The 20,699-nt window shown below is 40.6% G+C and overlaps 1 protein-coding gene across 2 annotated transcripts in view; it reads right to left on the reverse strand.

Moving 5' to 3' along the window:
- The window catches only part of LOC127632566 (uncharacterized), a 28,600-nt gene that overhangs the window by 2,555 nt on the left and 5,346 nt on the right, over nt 1-20,699 (reverse strand). The window contains exons 3-16 of one of the 2 annotated variants that reach the window (XM_052111215.1): nt 18,584-18,809; nt 18,460-18,515; nt 18,237-18,285; nt 18,030-18,130; nt 17,091-17,196; nt 15,590-15,631; nt 15,073-15,200; nt 14,880-14,942; nt 14,706-14,760; nt 10,395-10,618; nt 5,676-5,732; nt 5,521-5,566; nt 5,198-5,293; nt 3,699-3,737 (exon numbers count right to left, since the gene is read on the reverse strand). In XM_052111215.1, coding sequence (XP_051967175.1) covers nt 3,699-3,737; nt 5,198-5,293; nt 5,521-5,566; nt 5,676-5,732; nt 10,395-10,618; nt 14,706-14,760; nt 14,880-14,942; nt 15,073-15,200; nt 15,590-15,631; nt 17,091-17,196; nt 18,030-18,130; nt 18,237-18,285; nt 18,460-18,515; nt 18,584-18,809 — 1,288 coding nt within the window. Of the gene's footprint in view, nt 1-3,698; nt 3,744-5,197; nt 5,294-5,520; nt 5,567-5,675; nt 5,733-10,394; nt 10,619-14,705; nt 14,761-14,879; nt 14,943-15,072; nt 15,201-15,589; nt 15,632-17,090; nt 17,197-18,029; nt 18,131-18,236; nt 18,286-18,459; nt 18,516-18,583; nt 18,810-20,699 lie in introns of both variants that reach the window. The other variant, XM_052111214.1, reaches the window with a different exon arrangement.

Below are 20,699 nucleotides of genomic sequence, written 5' to 3' on the forward strand. Positions count from 1 at the left end.
ACGCTATTATACACATCGGGGAAGGTGTTCTTTTCCTTTCCTATTCTTTCAGGGGGAAAATACCCCATGGAGACCACATCCTGCCAAACAGGGGAAGTCTATATGTGGCAATACGACACATGGGCTCAGCAGCCGCACATGGAAGAGGCGCGGTGGTAGGTCCCGCCACAAAGGGGGGGAAATCTACAACCACAGCGACCAGGGGCAGTGAGAGCTTTGCCCAAGGGAGACACGGGTCTGCCGACAACGAGACCGTACCACAGAATATACATCACAGGGGTTACCGGAGTAATCTGCACCTGTGGAGCATCTATACCAGTACAGGGCATATTAGACCCTGTAGTGGGGCTGGCTGCGAACTCCTCCACAGAGTTTGCGAACCATAGGGCTAGGAAGGAAGGACATCCAGGGTTCATGACTTCGTGAACTTGACTGGGGGTAAAAACACATGTTTTTTGCCTCAGGGGAGGGGAAAGGCACTGTACGCAAGCGATACACGCGGGAAGCTGTTCCATATTACCAAACTCTACCTGTTTGTACCTGAAAGAACACAGGATGTAACCGGCTCAACCCAGAGATTGTTATTTGGTGTTGCCCAGCCCGCTACTCTGCAGATGTCTGCTAGAGAGGTGCCATTGGCCAGCGCCCACTCTTTGTAGAGCATGCTCAAACCCACAAGGGGGCAGGCATGGCCTGGGTCTGGTAGGCCAATGCAATGGCATCCACGATCCTGTGGGCAAGCCTCTGTTTAGAGAGGGTGTTCCCTTTCCGCTGTCCACCAAAGCAGACAAAGAGCTGCTCAGAGCATCTAAATGGTCTGCACTTATACAGCACCTTTTCAACCTTAATGGTATTCAAAGCGCTGTGACACATTCACCCATTCACCCATTCACACACATTCATACACCAATGACGGACCTGCCGACCAATGCAGAGCTGCCGTGCAAGGTGCTAGCCAGCCATTGGGAGCAACTTGGGGTTCAGTGTCTTGTCCAAGGACACTTCGGCATGTGGAGTCGTGTAGGCCAGGATTCGAACCACTAATCCTGTGATTAGTGGCCGACCCGCTCTACCACCTGAGCCACAGCCACTCTGTGTGTGATCCAAGTAGATGCCCAAAGAATGCACCGGACACAGCACCTACAGGGATGGGTTTGCCTCCTCCCAGGGCAGGTGCTTGCAGGTTCACGCACCTGATCCCTGAAGGGAGACGGGGGAACCTTGGGCACATAGCCCAGTCGGAGTCTCAGGATCACGTGAGAATCTTCTGGACTGAACTCCAGGCAAGAGTCGCTGACAGAAAATACTTGTAGGTCCCCCACCCTCTTTATGGAGGTGAGCGTAATCAGGAAGGCCATCTTTAAGAGAGTGCTTTCAGCTCGACTGATTCTAGTGGCTCAAATGGGGCTCTCTGAAGGCCCAAGAGGTCCACGGAGAGATCCCATGAGGGGAAGAGGCATGGCCTGGGAGGATTCAGCCTCCGAGCACCTCTGAGGAACCTGATGATCAGGTTGTATTTCCCTAGTGATTTACCATCCACTGCGCCGTGGTGTGCGGCTATAGTGGCCACATATACCTTCAAGGTAGAGGGGGACAGCCACCCCTCCAGCCTCTCCTGCAGGAAAGAAAGCACTGACCTGACTGCTCATCTCTGGGGGTCTTCGGCTCGGGAAGAACACCAATTCGCGAACAAACGGCACTTCAGGGCATAAAGCTGCCTGGTAGAGGGAGCTCTGGCTTGAGTGATCGTGTCTACAACTGCTGGTGGTGGGCCACTTAGATCTTCCACGCCCCATCCAAGGGCCAGGCATGGAGATTCCAGAGGTCTGGGTGCAGGTGCCAGATTGTCTGAGAAAGAAAGTCCTTCCTCAGAGGAATCTGCCAGGGCGGTGCTGTCATCTCAGTACCTGAATGACTTCAGTCAGTCCAGCACCGATTTCGCATGCTCTCTTGTGAGGCGAGCTATCATTGAGACCGTGTCGAACTCCATACCGAGAAAAGAGATGCTCTGAACCGGGGAGAGCTTGCTCTTTTCCCAGTTGACCCGAAGCCCTAGACGGCTGAGGTGCCTGAGCACCAAATCCTCTCGACAAATCTCGAGAGTGTGCTAGAATCAGTCAGTCATCGACGTAGTTGAATATGCGGCTGCCGACTTCCCTTAATGGGGTAAGAGCTGCCTCTGCGACTTTCGTGAAGACGCGAGGGGACAGGGACAGGCCGAAGGGGAATAACCTGTGCTGATATGCCTGGTTGTCGAAGGTAAACCATAGGAAGGGTCTGTGTCTGTGTCTGTGTCGACCGCCCCTCCGTCGAGGATAGTGAGAGCAGACGAACATGGAAGTCTTTTTCGGGCAGTGAAAGGTGTCTTCCATGAGTGTCCTCATCAGTTCGTCGTGCACCTCTGGGAAGAAAGGGACCCGGGGAGTGGCGCCATGCCACGAACCATGGAACCAATTATCAAGCCGCGAGCGCTCAGGGGAGGGTGGAAGGTTCCAGTCCAACCCGATGCTTATGGCGGCATGGGCAAGCATGGTGGTCAGCTCTGCGTCAGCCTCAGACTGGGCAGGCAGACCCGAAAGTGGCAGCCCAGTCGAGTCCTCGGATTGCGATGACTCGACACGTCTTTAACAAGATGTTCGACATCAATGTGTGTGCTCTAATAGAGAAAATATACTCTTTAGCAGCAATATACACCCTTTACGTGCAAAATCTGCACTGTACGTGCAGAAGGAGAGAAAACCGCTGGAAATGCACCGTATATCCAACAGCATACACTTCTTAAGAGGTGATTGGAACAGCAGGAGTATTCAGCTCGCTGATAGTACAACCACTCAGCTCTGAAGAAAAAATCTGAATGGAATTGCATTCCAGCTCCTTTTATACCCATATGTCCAGGGGAGTGGCATGCCAATTTTCTCAAAGAATGGGAGGTGTTCGTGGATCTCAAAAGCAACCCCTAGTGTCACTACATCGACACAACGTCGAGTGAGTGACAGAAGGGGAACTGTGGTATAAAAATTATACTTGCACCACAAAAATTAACCATGGAGCAAAACCATGGTAAATTTTGTGGTTTACTACATTATAGTTCAACTGTGAAATGCGAGGGAATGCCATCTTATTTAATAAATAAAATTCTCTAAAGGTGTGCTTTTGTATGCATATAATTCAAACAAGACATGTTAAGATGTTAACACCATGCCAGTCTTGACATTAGTGATGTCAAACTTCGTTGATTCATTCGTGTTTTGTGACCGTTTGCCATTGATGTCAAACCACTCTCTATGTTTGAATGTACAGAAAAGTAAATAAGACCTAGGAGCTACTGTGGATGGTAGATTTTAAGTGGATAAAATAAAATTAGGTCTGTTCCTCGCACAAAGTGAAGGTATGATTTCAGAATATTTTAAATATAGTGCGTGTCTCCAGTTGATCACTTTTATGTTACTTTAATGGTGCTTTTTTTTTCATTTTTGGAGCTTGAAAACCCCAATTTCCATTCACTTTTCTTGTATGGAAACATTTTGACATTCTGGCAAAATACATTTGTTTATGTGAAACAGGAAAAAGAAAGACATACAGGTTTGGAATGACATGAGGATGAGTAAACAATTTTTGGGTGAACAATTCCTATGCAAAATAGCCTCTTAATGTTAATGACTATACTGTAAATAAGACCAATGTTGCCATTGTAGTACCTTTAGAATGATGACTTCTGTCCCATTTGCTAAGTGACCCTGTAGCTACACACAACAACATAAAACCGCATCAGTCAAGTGGTAAGGTTTTCTATAATGCTTTTAGAACCACTAAGAGCCCCAAAAGACCTTTGCTTTGTCCTTTTCAGTGTAATACACAGAATAATTTAATAAATGCATTCTAGACATCAGCACAAAAATATGCACCATTGAAAGAGACACATGAATGGACCCATTGAGATGCAAAAAGGACACAAATTCAGTCTGGTCAACATTTCAGATTGCAGAAAATAACATCAACTTTCCTTCTCAATCTCACAATTATTCAGGGGACGAATGTATAAAGTGTTTGTCAGTAAAATGTCTATATCTAGATTTTTCATTTTTATTCTGGCAGCACAGCTACTTATCAATCTCCAGCAAAAAAAGAACATATTTTGACCCTAAAAGAAGATATGAAAATCAAGGCACACTTAAAAAATAAAAAGATAAAAATACATAGTAAAAGCCTTAAAAAGACTCTTCGTTATTGCTAAATTGGGCACACCTGCTCTGAAGAAATCACTAACACACATAATTTGAATTTAAAGTGGAGTATAGCTAGGCACTTATATCATAGTAAATGTCACAATAAAGGTATATATATATACATACACCTTATAATTGTTATATATATATATAAATAAATTATAACCACAATAGGAAAAATACATCAACTATTTAAAGAAAAGTACATTTCTTCATTCCACCTATTGTATTTCTGACACTAAATTATGTGTGTTAGTGATTTCTTCTGAGCAGGTGTGCCCAATTTAACAATAATGAAGCAATTTTATTAAGTAATTTTTGTGTGTTGTAGGCTGCACCCTAAAGAAGGTATTTTTGCTGATACGTGTAGGTTTGCTGTCCTCTTTTTTCCATTGTTTTTGACAATTGTTATAGCCATTGACAATAAAGGATTTTACTATATTTTTGATCTGGAAGTGTGCCTTGATTTTCCTTTATCTTTTTGGATTATTATTTCCTCATTAAGGAAACCTTTATATATATTTGAAGAACTTCAACCGCATACCAGATTTCGTTTTTAGAACATATTTTGACGTTTGAATATGTGCAGGTATACTGAACTTCAAAAGTCATCAAATCAGACTTTTTTGGTGGTAATTGCATGTTCTTGACTGATATAGGTTTTTCAATGGCCACTGCTGATTTAATAACAATATAATACTCACCAAGCATTTTATAAGGAACATCTGTACAACTACTTATTTAAGTGATTCATTAATCAGCCAACCATGCTGCAGCAATGTTGCTAAAGCTGTTGGTAGATTTTGGAACCGAGACAATGGGAATCCAACACTAGATACCAATTAATACAGTATATTATGTATTTAGTATATTGCTAGTTAGTTTGCTGCTCTAGTTGTTGCTCTTCGGTAGAAGAAAAAAATACTATGGAGACTAATAAATGCTGTATTCACTGAATGGCAAAGACTCACATTTGAGTTTGTTCATGAGTAGAAGGCTTCCAAAAATAGCCAGACAAACAATGATTAACGGCAGAATAATGAGAAGGCTCCAGTACTGCCGTTCCACTGAAAAAACATCACATGCAACGATGAACCAATTGATAAAAATCACCACATTTTTACATAGTACAGTTTCATATATGCTAACACATAAATCATTGTGACAATATGACAATAAAAGGCAGCTTTAAACAGGCTATTATATAAAATGTTATATAAGTATATAAAAGCATTTTAATGCAGGATAGATAAAATTACAGTATATCAAATGGTTTCCCTAATCACACACTTACAGGGATGTTGGCAGTTATAGTGCAGAATCTTTCCATCAACTTGAAGCTGAAGACAAACAAAAAGACAATGAATAATGTTTGCCATTGTCATGTTCTGTTTGCTCTTAATTACATGCTTAAAAAATTTGAAATCAATTAGGGAGATAGTATCATACCATCAAACATAGTTGATGGGGATTCCGAGAACTAATATTCACAAATGTCCCGGATGCCTACAGAGAACCAAAGGGAACAAAAATGTTCACGCAAACAGCTTATTTTACTGTAATTGTAAAAACGATTATTTTCTATAGATCTTTGTCAAAGTAAATGTAATATTTAATTGGAATCAAATGAAAATGGAACCATTAGAGATAGAAGTACAGTTCATTCAATATGTCGTACTGTTGTGTAACTTTGTGTCGAATGTTCAGCTTACACAACATTACAAATATAGTGAGGGCCAAAAATTTGTGACCAATAGTGAAAAATCTTCTTGTCCTGTGGAAACCAGGAAGTAATCGTGTTCACATATGAAGAGCATGTTTCGAAGGTGGCATTTACACTCTAAAATTAACTTTTTACTCGACAGATAATTAGGTTTTGGGTTAGGGTTAATAAAATATGCATTCCTGTTGACTGTATTACATCATTTACAACTAAAACTTGCTTTTGGCACCACTTTGTGGACAGTTCACCTCAACAACACTTCCAGCTTTGGCCACTGGGGCAGTGGTATCAATTTAATTAAGCACAGAAGGTAATGTCACCTTTTGCTTTAAAGACAAAATGCACTAGAGCTGATTTTTCAAAGTCCCATAATGTTGTGATTATTTCCAGGTTTAAACAAGTTCTCTTACGAGAGGTTCTCTCGTATTGCGTAAGCTAGCTTACGCTACGGGAAAGATTCATCTTTTCTGAGATATTGAAGCCCAAAAATTATCCTTAATTTTGTATCCATTGTCAACGCAGTGCAGCAGCTGCATACCTTGAGCGGGCTAGCTAGCGAGCTCATTGGTTGCTCTGCGGCAACTGCTGCAGCCTATAGACGAACTTGAGTGAACTCGCGTCCAATGAGAGGCGCCCGCACCGTCAATGTATCAAAGCCCGCCAGAATGGGCGTGGCTAGAGTGCATATAAGCGTAAGTTCGTAGGCTGGAACCCTGATTTTCATCTATTCAGCGAAGCTCTTCACATCTCTGAACTGCAGAAGCCGCTTCGCCGTTCGAGGGGCATCTAGCAAGCTTGGACAGCGCTCGAAGAAGCCGGCCGTCGTCGCCACCTTCAGCCATCCTGCGAGCTACGCCATCTGGCGGCGTATCCTTTTAGAGCAAGCTAGTTCCTCAGCGAACTTCACAAAAAGAGCAACGAGCGTCTTTTTAAAGATGCCTCGCACCACCTGCGCCTCATGCCGCGCTCCTCTCAGCGCCGGAGACCGCCACCTCATCTGCGCTCTCTGCCTGGGACTGGAACATGCAGAGCTCGCCCTCGCTGACGGCGGATGCGACCTCTGCGAGGAGCTTCTGATGTCGACCCTGCAGGCTCGACTCGAAGCACTCAAGACCGAAGCCGCCGCGCCGCCTTTCGTTTCGCCATGCAGAAAGAAGCGCCGCTCCCAATGGCTGCCAGAACCGGTGTTAGAAGCGACTACCTTGCCGGAGCCTCTCCCTCGAGCCTCGCTTTCACCCTCCCCACCCCCCCGGGACGCGCAGTTGCCGCCGAGCGGCCACACTGCTGCCATCTCGGATGACAAGGCAGAGGATAAGGGCTGCTGTTCCATCATGGCTTCGGACAGCGAGGAGTGGTCAGGCTCCCAAGCCTCCTCCTCGGCCCAGGAATCCAGCAGGAACCGCGCTGGAGTCGAAGAAGAACTAACGCGCCTCCTCACACAGGCCGCTCCCTTCCTGCCGGAACTCCACGCCGAGCTCTCTAAATCGCGGAACGCGCCTCTCTTGGCCAGGAACCGATCCCATGTCTCCACCTCTCTCGCTCCGGTGGACGGCGCCACCGAGAGGGGCTACTCTTCCATCCCCCCGGTCGAGGATTCGGTAGCAGCACAACTTTGCCCGCCCTCTGCGAGATGGCGGTCTAAGCCAGTGCTCCCGTCTAAGGCCTGCAGAGCTACTTCCGCCTGTGTTGGCCGCGCCTATGCCGCCGCCGGCCAAGCCGCATCTGCTCTGCATTCCATGGCCATCTTACAGATCCTCCAAGCGGACCTTCTTCGAGAGTGGGATGAGAAAGGCAGGCACCCAGAGGCTGTTTCAGATCTAAGGAGCGCGACGGATCTCGCCCGCCAGCGCCACCAAAGCTGCAGCTCAAGCCCTAGGGAAGTGCATGGCGCGCTGACTGTGACCGAGAGACACCTATGGCTAGCGCTAGCCAACATGGGAGAAGCTGAGCGCTCCACGTTCCTCAGCAGCTGCTCTCTCCGTCCGGTCTCTTCGGTTCCGCGGTGAGTGGCATTGTTGACCGTTTCTCGGAAGTCCAGAAAGCCACCCAAGCCATGAATCTCTTCCTGCCTCATCGCGCTAGCTCCTCTGCAGGCCGCCCACGTGACCAGCCTCCTGCACGAGCTTCTTCACAGCGCCCAGCTCAGCAAAGCCAGACTTCTCAGCGTCGACAGGGCGGCCGCCCTAGATCGCGCTCAGACAGCCGCCGCAGACCGCCACCCCCCCGCGGGCCTCGGCCTAAGATTGCGCTGAAACCTGAGCAACCGAAGTCCTCCTAGCTTTGTTGAGGAAACGACGGCTCAGTCCCGCCGCGGCCGGACCACCGTCAAAGATTCGCCCCCTGTCAGTCCCCTTCTCTCAGTGTTTTCAAAATGGTGCACCGACAGAGACCTGGACCCACGGACATGTGGGGTGTTGTCGCTGCTCGAGTTTTTACAAGAGCTGCTGGATAAGGGCAGATCCCCATCCACGCTCAAAGTGTACGTGGCGGCCGTCGCGGCGTTCGCTGAACCCCTGCACGGCCAGTCACTGGGAAAAAACGAGCTGGTCATCCGCTTCCTCAGGGGAGCTAGAAGGATGAACCATCCGCGCCCCCCATCGGTTCCTATCTGGGATCTTTCTGTAGTTCTCGAAGCTATGAAAGCCCCCCTTTCGAACCGCTTCAATCCGTGGATTTGAAATACCTTTCACTCAAAACCGTTTTTCTAACTGCCCTGTCATCAGTTAAGCGTGTGGGAGACCTTCACGCGCTGTCTGTCAGCGCTGCGTGTCTTGAGTTTGGACCAAGTGACTCCAAGGTCATTTTTAAGCCTAGACACGGCTATGTCCCCAAGGTGATCGGTACTCCTTTCAGAGCACAAATCATTTCCCTATCGGTGCTGCCAGCATCCGATAGCGAACGTGACGCCAATCTCCTTTGCCCAGTCAGAGCACTGAGATTGTATACTGCGCGCTCCGCCTCTTTCAGGCGCTCTGAGCAGCTTTTCGTTTCATTCGAGGGCGCACCAAAGGTTTCGCCGCCTCGAAACAGACACTGTCTAGATGGATAGTGGGCGCTATTGCTGCCGTGTGCGGCGTCAAAAGACCTACCATGCCCGTTAGGCATTAGGGCTCACTCTACTAGAGGCATGGCCTCCTCGTGGGCATGGTCCAGCGGGATTTCCATTCACGACATATGTGTGGCAGCGGGCTGGGCTTCCCCCTCCACCTTTGTCAGATTTTACAATCTGGAAGTGCCCGCCCTGCAGGCAAAACTACTAGCGGTTTAATACGCTACAGCTCCCCTGGTGAGCTGCACTGACGGGACACATTCCACACAGACCGGCACCGGCGCTTTGTCTTTCCCTTCCCACTATGTGCTTATGTATTACACACACACTGGCCCGCACTCTTGCCGGCCAAATATTATTCCCCCACTCACAAGGGCTCCCCGGTCCCCCACCCGGGGCTCATGCAGAGGATGCTTGGCGCGACGGCGTTGACAATGGGTTCCCGTAGCGTAAGCTAGCTTACGCAATACGAGAGATCCTCTCGTAAGAGAACGAATCGGTTACCTAACGTAACCTCGTTTCTCTCTAGATGAGGGAACGAGTATTGCGTAGCCGGCCGTGCTCGTGCCACGAGCGACTTTTGCTTCATTCAATGAAAACCAGGATTCCAGCCTACGAACTTACGCTTATATGCACTCTAGCCACGCCCTTTCTGGCGGGCTTTGATACAGTGATGGCGTGGGCGCCTCTCATTGGACACGAGTTCACTCAAGTTCGTCTATAGGCTGCAGCAGTTGCCGCAGAGCAACCAATGAGCTCGCTAGCTAGCCCGCTCAAGGTATGCAGCTGCTGCACTGCGTTGACAATGGATACAAAATTAAGGATAATTTTTTGGCTTCAATATCTCAGAAAAGATGAATCTTTCCCGTAGCGTAAGCTAGCTTACACAATACTCGTTCCCTCATCTAGAGAGAACCGAGGTTACGTTAGGTAACCGATTCGATTTTCAACATGGTTTCAGACTTTTGGATCCTACTGCAAATCTTCCCACAAATTTCCAATGGCCAAGAAAACTCCAGAAAATGTGGTTTGTGAAAATTATACATTGACAGTAAGACACATTACATGGAATGTACTTCTATGCCTCATAACCCGGCCCAGGCAGAATTAGCAGACTTTCAATTTCTATGTTGATTTTAAGGGACAATTGTTTTAAAAAACAAACAAAGGGAAAATCAACGTTTTACAAAACCCTCATCTGATTATGACACAATTAGATTGTATTTTGGTGCCCCCTGCTAGACATTTCTTGGGGAAACTCGAGCAGAACCTGTCATTTAATTTTGCAAAATATGTTGCCCCGGTCACGTATTGTTCATAAGACCGTGCTGGATTAAGGTCTATACAGAACTGAAAACAAAGACACACCACTTTATAGCTGCCCATATATATTTACCCATAGAGCTGTGACATTTTCTTCCCAATCTTTCTTATTACAGCACTGCAATCTGAATCCGTCAACCTCTTTGCATTCTCCATCTGCCTGCACCTGGCATGGCCATAGTTCAGCTTTGAGTCTGCATGGCGCTGTTAAAATCCAGCTCAGCACCGGCAGACCATCATATGTCTTGGTGTGGGCCACAGACACTGACACGTTGTCCAGGGCATTTTTTCTGAATTCTGCCCAGGTAAAGACATTGGGAATAGAAAACAAGATGATTGTTGAATGTCCTCCATATCTGAGATTACACTCATAGAGTATTTGCATTTTGTTATGAAAACTTGAGTGTGCCTGCTGCGCAATACTTGCCACCACAATGCTAGGGTGTTCTAGGGTGGTTGCAAGGGCATTGGCAGGTAGTTACTTGGGTGATCAGTATGGTTTCTAGGTGGTTACTTACACCTAGAAACACCACTAATAAATATCCTAAAATTGTTCTTTCCAATACCATAGGCTCAGTAAATAACTTATCAAGATCTATTTTTTCTTTGGAGATTAAAATGTTGGTAACACTTTTCACAGAGGTTTCATTTGTTAACATTAGTTAACACCATTAGTTAACATGAACTAACAATGAACAATACTTTTTAAGTATTTATTAATCTTAATTAATGTTAACTAAAACATCTACTAATATTTTTTAAATCAATAGCTGTATTAGTTAACATTAGTTAATGCACTATAAACTAACATGAACTAACAATGAACATTTGTATTTTTATTAACTAACATTTTTACATTAATGTTCCCTTTGTTAAGGGTTTATAAAGGGTTAATGACTAAGAAGTCACATTATATATAATTGATTTGAAATTCTAACAACATATATCAAAAGAGCAACTTTCATATGATACTTGCCAAATAGTGAGCATTTTAACCTAAATTTTATAAGTGCTTAATAAAAACACTTATTCATACTTAAACTAATTAAAACAATAAAATGGCTTAATTCATTATTTATTTCAAAGTGCAGCAAAAATAGACTTTTATAGTGGGATTAAAAGGAGTGATTAAGTCATTTTGCAACAGTTCACTTTGTGTTTATATTAATTACTATAATGTCTTGACTCACTTGTGTTGTCACTTTCCTTAATACATTAATGCCAAAAGAATGGTGCTAATCTGAGTGGTGTCCCAATTTGCCTAGTCCTAGATACCTAAAGCCATCTGTAATACACTTTTCAGGTCTTCATGCTCATTTTCTTAATACACTATATAATAAAGACCAATGACCATTATTAACTTATATAGAACTTTACATACATATATGGAATGATATTCCGGACATTATTCAAAAGGAATTGCAAATTGTATTTGCAATTGCGTTTTCAATTTGTGGACGCATAAAATGTGACATAATCCAAACGCAATTGCAAATCGCGCATTACGGTTTGCATTTTCGTTTAAGCGAACGCACAGTGACTGCCAAATTTCAAATGGAAAAGCAAAGTCCGTTTGCAACTGTGTTTCCCATATCTTACAAGTTTTGGCCCTGTCATATTTAAATAGCAATTTCAATTACCACGTCTGCTTTTTCACTTTCTCAGCGTCGCGTATGTAGCCAACCAAAACTCAAATGGAATACTATTTTTTTAATTTTTTTTTATTGCAATATTAACAAACAGAACAAGACGATACATACAAGAAATATAAACAATCTTTCAAAACAAAAGAGAAATTATGGTTCAGAATACATTAAGAGAGGAAATGTGAAAGAAATTTAAATATATTCAACAATAGTCTAAAAAGAAAAGAGAGTAAGAGAAGAAAGAAAACAAAAAGAAGAAGAGGGCACAAAAGAAAAAAACATTAAGAGAGAATATTAAACATGGCACTAATTCTGGATGTTTTCACTGCTTTCTTGTTAACAGAAGTTGAAATTGTATTTAAATACATCTTCAATTCTTCTTTGAAAAAGCTAAAGTGGGGTTTACTTTTCATATATTTACATTTATGGATATGAAACTTTCCAATATATAAAAGAAGGTTTATACAAAAACATGCATTAATTAGATTCTTGTCTTTAACATAAAATCCAAAAAGAATGTGTCTATATGATAAAGAAAAGTTACATAAAACCTTTTGGACAATCAGAGCATCAATATTGTTCCAGAAAGACCGAGTAAAAAGACATTCCCAAAACAAATGATCAACAGTTTCAGAGGAGGCTTCACAAAAGAGCAGGAAGTATCAATATCATTTCTAAATTTCTTTAAAAAGTATTTAACTGGATAAAATCTATGAATAATTTTATAGGATATTTCTTTAACTTTATTAGTTAGAAAGAATTTCTGAGGAAGTGACCAAACATATGACCATTTAATATCATCAAAAGGTTATTCCAATAAGAAATGGAGGAAGGAATTGAAGTAACAGGGTCCAAAAATAATTACCTAATTTTATAATTGGATTTATGTATTGAAAAACAAATAGAACCAACCACAGTAGATTCAGGGCTAGGGGGAGAAACAGAAGTCACTGTAGCACTATTATTGTTTCTAAACAGCATACAGATTTCCAAAGAGATGGCCTTGAAAACTATATTAAATTCTTTACTAGATACTGCGAATTGGTATCCTGAAACAAAATCGGAATAATTAAATAAATTACCTTCACTATCAAATAGCTGGTTTACTAATAGCACCCCATTATTGAACCAGTTTTCAAGAAATAATGATTTTATGCTTGTAAATAAGTTTCCAAGCCATAAGCATCTGCTGATGATAATTGGAAAGTTTGACAGGAAGTTTACTAATTGAATAATTGCACATTAAAAGAAAATGTATACCTCCTAATTGAGAAAAATATATCTTGGGATTATACTCCAAATAGAAGATTGATTGTGAAGGAAACGTTTAAGCCAATTAATTTTCAAGGTTTTGTTAAGAGAATCAAAATCAATGAAATTTAAGCCACCTTTATTATAAGAATTCAAAATAACTGATTTTCTAATACTCAAATGGAATACTAATTCCCTTAGTATTTCCATTTCCGATGCCTTACACAGAAACCTGTCAATCAGGGTCAAGGGTGGGATTATGCTATGGGGCGTGTTTGTCTTGGGAAGTGATGTCACTCACAGTCGGCCGGTCAAGAGGTGATGCCCTGAACAGGCGCCGGTTTATCAAATCAAATCAAATCAAATCAAATCACTTTATTGTCACACTACCATGTACACAAGTGCAACAGTAGGTGAAATTCTTGTGTGCAGTTCCGAGCAACACAGCAGTCATGACAGTGACGAGACATATACCAATTACAATAAACAACATACTTACACAAAACAATTTACAAATCAAATGTACACATACTTACACAACACAATAATTATATACAATGTACAGTAAACAATACACACAATATACAATACAATAAGTAGGAGTATATGAATATATATATATATATATATATATATATATGAAGTAGTATATTGAGGAGAATATGTTGACAGTCCAGTGTGAGATTATAGATGAATAAAGTGCAGTGCTAATTATTGATCCTGATAGACTGTGAGTGATGTCACTTCCCAAGACAAACACGCCCCATAGCATAATCCCACCCTTGACCCTGATTGACAGGTTTCCCTGTAAGGCATCGGAAATGGAAATACTAAGGAATTAGTATTCCATTTGAGTTTTGGCTGGCTACATACGCGACGCTGAGAAAGTGAAAAAGCAGGCGTGGTAATTGAAATTGCTATTTAAATATGACAGGGCCAAAACTTCGTAAGATATGGGAAACACAGTTGCAAACAGACTTTGATTTTCCATTTGAAATTTGGCAGTCACTGTGCGTTAAGCTTAAGCGAAAATGCAAACCGTAATCGCGCGATTTGCAATTGCGTTTGGATTATGTCACATTTTATGCGTCCACAAATTGAAAACGCAATTGCAAATACAATTTGCAATTCCTTTTGAATAATGTCCGGAATATCATTCCATATACATAGGTAACTAGTGTTGAATAAGCACTTATAACATATGTAAAATAGCTCACTATTTGGAAACTCTTGTATTAAAGTCACCCTTTATATGAATTTTGTTATTAGCCCATATTAATGATTTATTATGCATTTGTAAATGAATAATATGTTATTAATGAACCCTTTTATAAACCGTTAACATAGGGGACATTCATGTAAAGTGTTACCAATTTTGTTTCCTAATTGGAGCATATAATTAAATACAAAAAGTATATTTTTATTTTAAAGATCTCAAGACCTAAGGTGATGGATTGAGGAATGAGATTAAATTATTTTATATTTACCTGCATGTTCTTTAAAGGGGCAGAATTCTGAACGAGTTGATCCGTCTTTCCAAGCCTAGCACATATACACACAAACACATGTATAAACACACAAAGGGCAAGGTCAAATAATGAGACATGTTTTAACAAAGCATTGTTTATAGTGTGTTGTTTATTCAAAGAAAACTATAGTACCTGAAAACATGTGCAGTTTGTGACTGACTTCAATGGAATGGTGTTATTCATGAGGAAATTCGACTAAGAAAAAAAATTGCATAAGATAACATAAGCTCCAATTCTCTGTCAAAGAGCTGATGAAAAGAGTTGTAAATAAAAATAATAAATTGGTTTGTACAAACAGACAGCTGTAATGTGTGAGTTCACTCACTGAGCATTTGCCTTCTCTTCCGCGTTTCATACACAGGTGCAGTGGTTCGGAATTTCCTCCTTCCTCATTAGCTAACTGCAGCCTAACAACACCGTTCTGTGTGTCAATCTTAGTGCCAACTCTGGGACCTAAAAGTTAAAACAACCAAAGAGTAAACATGAAGTATATCAAGTAAGTAATCTGCTTTCTAAAACAAAAGCTTCCAATTAGAACCAAAAAGTGTTTTAGAGCCTGATGCTAAAAAAGAAATTTTTTTGGTTCCACAACTTTTTATTCTCCAACTCTTTACAGTGAAAAATGGTTCAAAAGCTAAAGGGCTGCAAAGAACCATTGAGGGAACTTTGTTTAGGGTGTATTGGGGTACTGGACCAATTTTAGTACTTTAGACTGGTAATGTTGTTTTTAAATAAGCCTAGAATGAGCTAAAACTAGGAATGCTATTTTAATATAAATTCCTTGCATGAGTGAGCTGGTTTTGTATAGTGAAATGAGTCAAAAACAATAAATTCCAACATACCTTTACACGCCTTCATTTCCTTGTTTTGTGGTGAGGAACACACTGACAAGAAAAATAGTTTGAATGATGTCTTCTTGTGTATATGAATATTTCATGCAGTTTAATAGATATTCTGTAGTTATCTATATAGTAAACTGGCTTGTTAGGAATTAAATTATGACCTCTCGTTCAAAAAGAAGCATTTCCCTTTTTCAAACATATTTTTTCTTATATTTGTGTCAATAACGAATATCCATTTCAGATTTCCAAACATTCCTTTTGAAAACAAAATTTTATAGAAATGGAATCGCAAGCTGTAATTATGTTGGAAAGACTCTGCATCTTTATGCATTCATTCAATTCAGGCATCTCATTCAATCACAATCCAGCTTCTGCTTTATAAGATCTGCACAGCTGTCTTTCATTGCTCATTATGCCTCCATTGTTTTCATTCCCCTACCACCCCATCACCCCCAGTTGAGTTTCCATCCTGCCATGGAGGTAAGTTCCTCTCTCCTGCCATCATTGCCTTCTGGCAGGATCTGATGTTCGAGAAGGTATCTGAGAGCTGAGCCATAGGACAGTACTTATGCCAGAGGAAACAAATGTATCTCATTCTTGTAGGAATAGTCATGCAACAGATCTAAACATAGTTGACCCAGTCTGTGATTACATGAAGAGACAGAACCAAATGAGACTTGGATCCAAGATGCTTGGAACAACCAATCTGCCAACAACCTTGAAAAACTGTAAATGTACCTCAGAGAATTGGTGCTGTCTTAAAGGCAAAGGGTGGTTACACCAAATATATAATTTTTTTTTGTACTGCACTTTGTGTATATATACTAAATACACATAGTTCAATAAAATGTCTGACTCCTTTGTCTTGCTTTGGCTAATTTCATAGCTAACATTTTATGTATCCTAAATACACATAGTTCAATATTTTTTTCAAACATTTTGCATAATTTGAAAAAAATACAGCTTAACTGGAATTTACTCCAAATAAAAATATTCAGCTCACAAGTGATGTTTCACTTGTCTCAAGCATGCTCTTCACTGATACTTTTGTTGACGTAGAGAACAAGAAGTACAACTTTTAAAGAAATGTTTTTCTGGGACAAATTTGTTAGATGTACTGGAAATTATGTCATAACAGTGGGACTGTCATAATTGTATTTTAATGGATAGAAATCATTTTCATGCAATAAATAATGCAATTTTTTATGTTTATTTCACTATCTATTTAGATTATCATAGATTAAAACAAGTAATAATTTGTATTTTTGTATTATTTTTATAATGTCTGAGACAGGCTGACACAGTCAAATCTATACATAAAGATATTTGAAAAGAACCAAAAATAAACATGAAGACCTGATATAAAAAGTTTATAATTAATGAACATTACCAAATTCCAGCTGGGCTGTCATGTGATTGAGATCACAGTAAATTACAGTATTTGAAAACATACTGTATTCTGTTCACCCTACAGAATACAGTATGTGTGTATAATGAGTACCTGTTCGTAAGGTAGGGATTTCAACTTCAGCTGATTGAGAGAAAGATCCAACACTGATCTTCATTTTTCTGCCGAATTCAGCATCTCTATACTCAATCAGAATCAGCTGTAAAACAAACAGATGAGCGATCAAAAAACTGAGAACATGAGCAATTATCTGATTTGTACATACTTGTGAGGATAATCTTCACCAAAGCTTAAATAAGGATTTCCTGGAAATTCTGCATGTGTTCTCTTTTTACTTTGTGTCGGGTCAGGACAGCAATTTAAAATAAATAAAATACATTATTGACCAAATACATAATATAACAGTAACATTAAAATTTGTCTTAAGTTTTAGCATTTATTGTGTGTAGTGTGAAGATTGTGAAAATTATAAAACGCACAATGTAGCCAACAGTTTGTGGAAACCATATGTACTTGATCAAAATTCAATTTTAAAATCATATAGGCATCAATTCCCCCTTTGCTGCAATAACAGCTTCCAATCTTCTTGGAAGGTCTTCCTCAATACTAGTACTGGCTGCAGGGATTATTTGCTCCCAAGAGCATCAGTGAGGTCAGGCACTAATTTTAGGCAATGCTGTCTGGCTCACAATTGACGTTCAAATTCACCCCAAAGATATTAAGTGGGGTTCAGGTCTGGGAGTTGTGCAGGCCAGTCAAATTCTTCCACGCCACATGCAGTAAACCATTTTTCTATGGACCTTGTATTGTGTACAGGGGTGTTGTCAAGCTAAAATAGAAAAAGGCTCTCCCCAAACTGTTGCCACCAAGTTGGAAGTACACAATGCCCCAGAAGAATGCCATTGTATGGAATTGCAATATGATATGTCTTCACTGGAATTAATGGAGTAACAAAACTCGTTAATTAGAAGGGGGCTTCCACATACTTTTGGCCATATAGTGTTAACTCCATGAGACATGGGTCAAACTTACATTGAGTGGTTTGTAACCTGTAGCAGAAGTCACAATGAAGTCTAATCTCTTGCACCATGAGGGAAGTCTTTCTGCTGATGTGTAGCATATTGTAATGGCAGCTAGATAAAGAGAACACAGAGTTATACAGGTTTGAAAACATATATGTTGAAGAGATGCATTGGCAGCACTAAAAACCTAAGAAATATTTCAAGTTTTTGTGTCTACCTGGACTATTTTGATGACCCAGTTGATCTTCACATGGAGGGTATTTCTTCTGTTTAAAAGAGCAAGATATTAAGGTTTCTTAACCGTAATTAAAACAGATATAATTTTAAACAGCTACTGTTTGTATCTATAACTCCTATTTAAAGTATTCATCCATTAGTCTGTCCAGTTCATTCTGATGTTTGAGCTATTGTGAATGAGCATACAGTCCAGTAGCACTTACCTCTTGATATACTGATGTATAATTTGGGGTGGAAACACATTCTGAATCCCAGTTCCCTGAAATGTATAAAATGGATGTTTATGTAGTCCATAAATCTGTATACGTTGCTACTATAAGGACTTACCACTGTTTTCATCGTTATCTCCTGATCCCTCTATCTCTCTATACTCCTCACACTCAAGATCAGGGATAATACTCAGCTGGATGTTGATCCACAAACATGGTTTGCAATTGTTACGGTAACAGCACAATTTAGGTCTCACCGCCAGAGAACACACACGCACAGGGCCATAGTCCACATCATGTGCTCTGAGAGAGTTTGCATAATTCATTGTGCAGTTTAAAAAACCCTAGAGACACATACCAGGTTATAATCTGATAAATAACTTGCCTAGCTGTATCTGAGATTCAAATTTGGATTAACATAAACTGCACATTTCAAGAGTTTATATCATACTGAGAGCCAGCAAATCATATTTTTCAATGCAGTCAACTTATTTATTTATTTACTTGATAATAGCTCTATATCTGTCATACACAATAATAATTCAAAAGTGCTCTACATTAGCATACTAAAGAAAAAAAAGACAGACATGTAAAAATTACATAGAAGTCAAGTAAAAATGATTACAAAGAAAGAATAAAATATTTATGAAAGAGATTTAAGGATAGAAAATTAAAAATAAAATTTAAAAGTGGAATAAAATTAATAATAATAAGCAAATAAACAGTTCTGTAAAAACAAAATATAAAGAAAATAAAAATATCATAAAATATTCATATATAATTTAAATTACAGTTGAAGTCAGAAGTTTACATACACCTTAGCCAAATACATTTAAACTAGGTTAGTTGAGCAAGTTACCGCGGAGACGTAGCTCATGGAAACCAACGCTCAGGGCTGGGGAGTAACAGAATACATGTTACGGGATTACATATTTAAAATACAAAATATAAGTAACTGTATTCCACTACTGTTACACTTTAAATCATTGGTAGTTAGAATACAGTTACATTGAAAATGTATTTTGATTACTGAAGAGATTACTTTGCATTTTCGAACTCAGTGGTAGTCAGCATCAGTACTTTTCAATCAGTTTTTCACAATTCCTGACATTTAATCGTAGAAAACATTCCCTATCTTAGGTCAGTTAGGATCACAACTTTATTTTAATAATGTGAAATTTCTGAATAATAGTACAGAAAATAATATATTTCAACTTTAATTTTTTTCATCACAATACCAGAGGGTCAGAAGTTTACATACACCTTGTTAGTATTTGGTAGCATTGCCTTTAAATTGTTTAACTTAGGTCAAACATTTTGGGTAGCCTTCCAAAAGCTACTTAAGTAAAGAGAATTCCTCCAAACAGAACTGGTGTAACTGAGTCAGGTTTGTAGGCCTCCTTGCTCACACATGCTTTTTCAGTTCTGCCCACAAATTTTATATCAGATTAAGGTCAGGGATTTGTGATGTCCACTCCAATACCTTCACTTTGTTGTCCTTAAGCGACAATTTAGGAGGTATGCTTGGGGTCATTGTCCATTTGGAAGACCCATTTGCGACCGTGCTTTAACTTCCTGGCTATCTTGAGATGTTGCTTCAATATATCCACATAATTTTCCTTCCTCATGATGTCATCTATTTTGTGAAGTGCACCAGTCCCTCCTGCAGCAAAGCACCCCACAACGTGATGCTGCCAACCCCATACTTCACAGTTGGAATTGTGCTCTTAAGCTTGCAAGCCTCATCCTTTTTCCTCCAAACATAACAATGGTCACTATGGTCAAACGGTAAAATTTTTGTTTCATTAGACCAGAGGACATTTCTCTAAAACATAAGATCTTTGTCCCCATGTGCACCTGCAAACTGTAGTCAAGCTTTTTATGGCAGTTTTGGAGCAGTGGCTACTTCCTTGCTAAGCAGCCTTTCAGGTTATGTCGATATAGGACTCGTTTTGCTGTGGATGTAGATACTTGTCTACCTGTTTCCTCCAGCAAGGTCCTTTGCTGTTGTTCTGGGTTGATTTGCACTTTTTGCACCAAACTACATTCATCTCTAGGAGACAGAATATGTCTCCTTCCTGAGTGGTATGATGACTCTGTGGTCCCATGGTGTTTATACTTGTTTACTATTGTTGGTACAGATGAATGTGGTACCTTCAGGTGTTTGGAAATTGCTCCCAAGGATGAACCAAACTTTTTTTCTGAGGTCTTGGCTGATTTCTTTTGATTTCCCC

Source organism: Xyrauchen texanus, chromosome 39 (assembly GCF_025860055.1).
Source record: "Xyrauchen texanus isolate HMW12.3.18 chromosome 39, RBS_HiC_50CHRs, whole genome shotgun sequence".
In the NCBI taxonomy this organism is placed as follows: Eukaryota; Metazoa; Chordata; class Actinopteri; order Cypriniformes; family Catostomidae; genus Xyrauchen; species Xyrauchen texanus.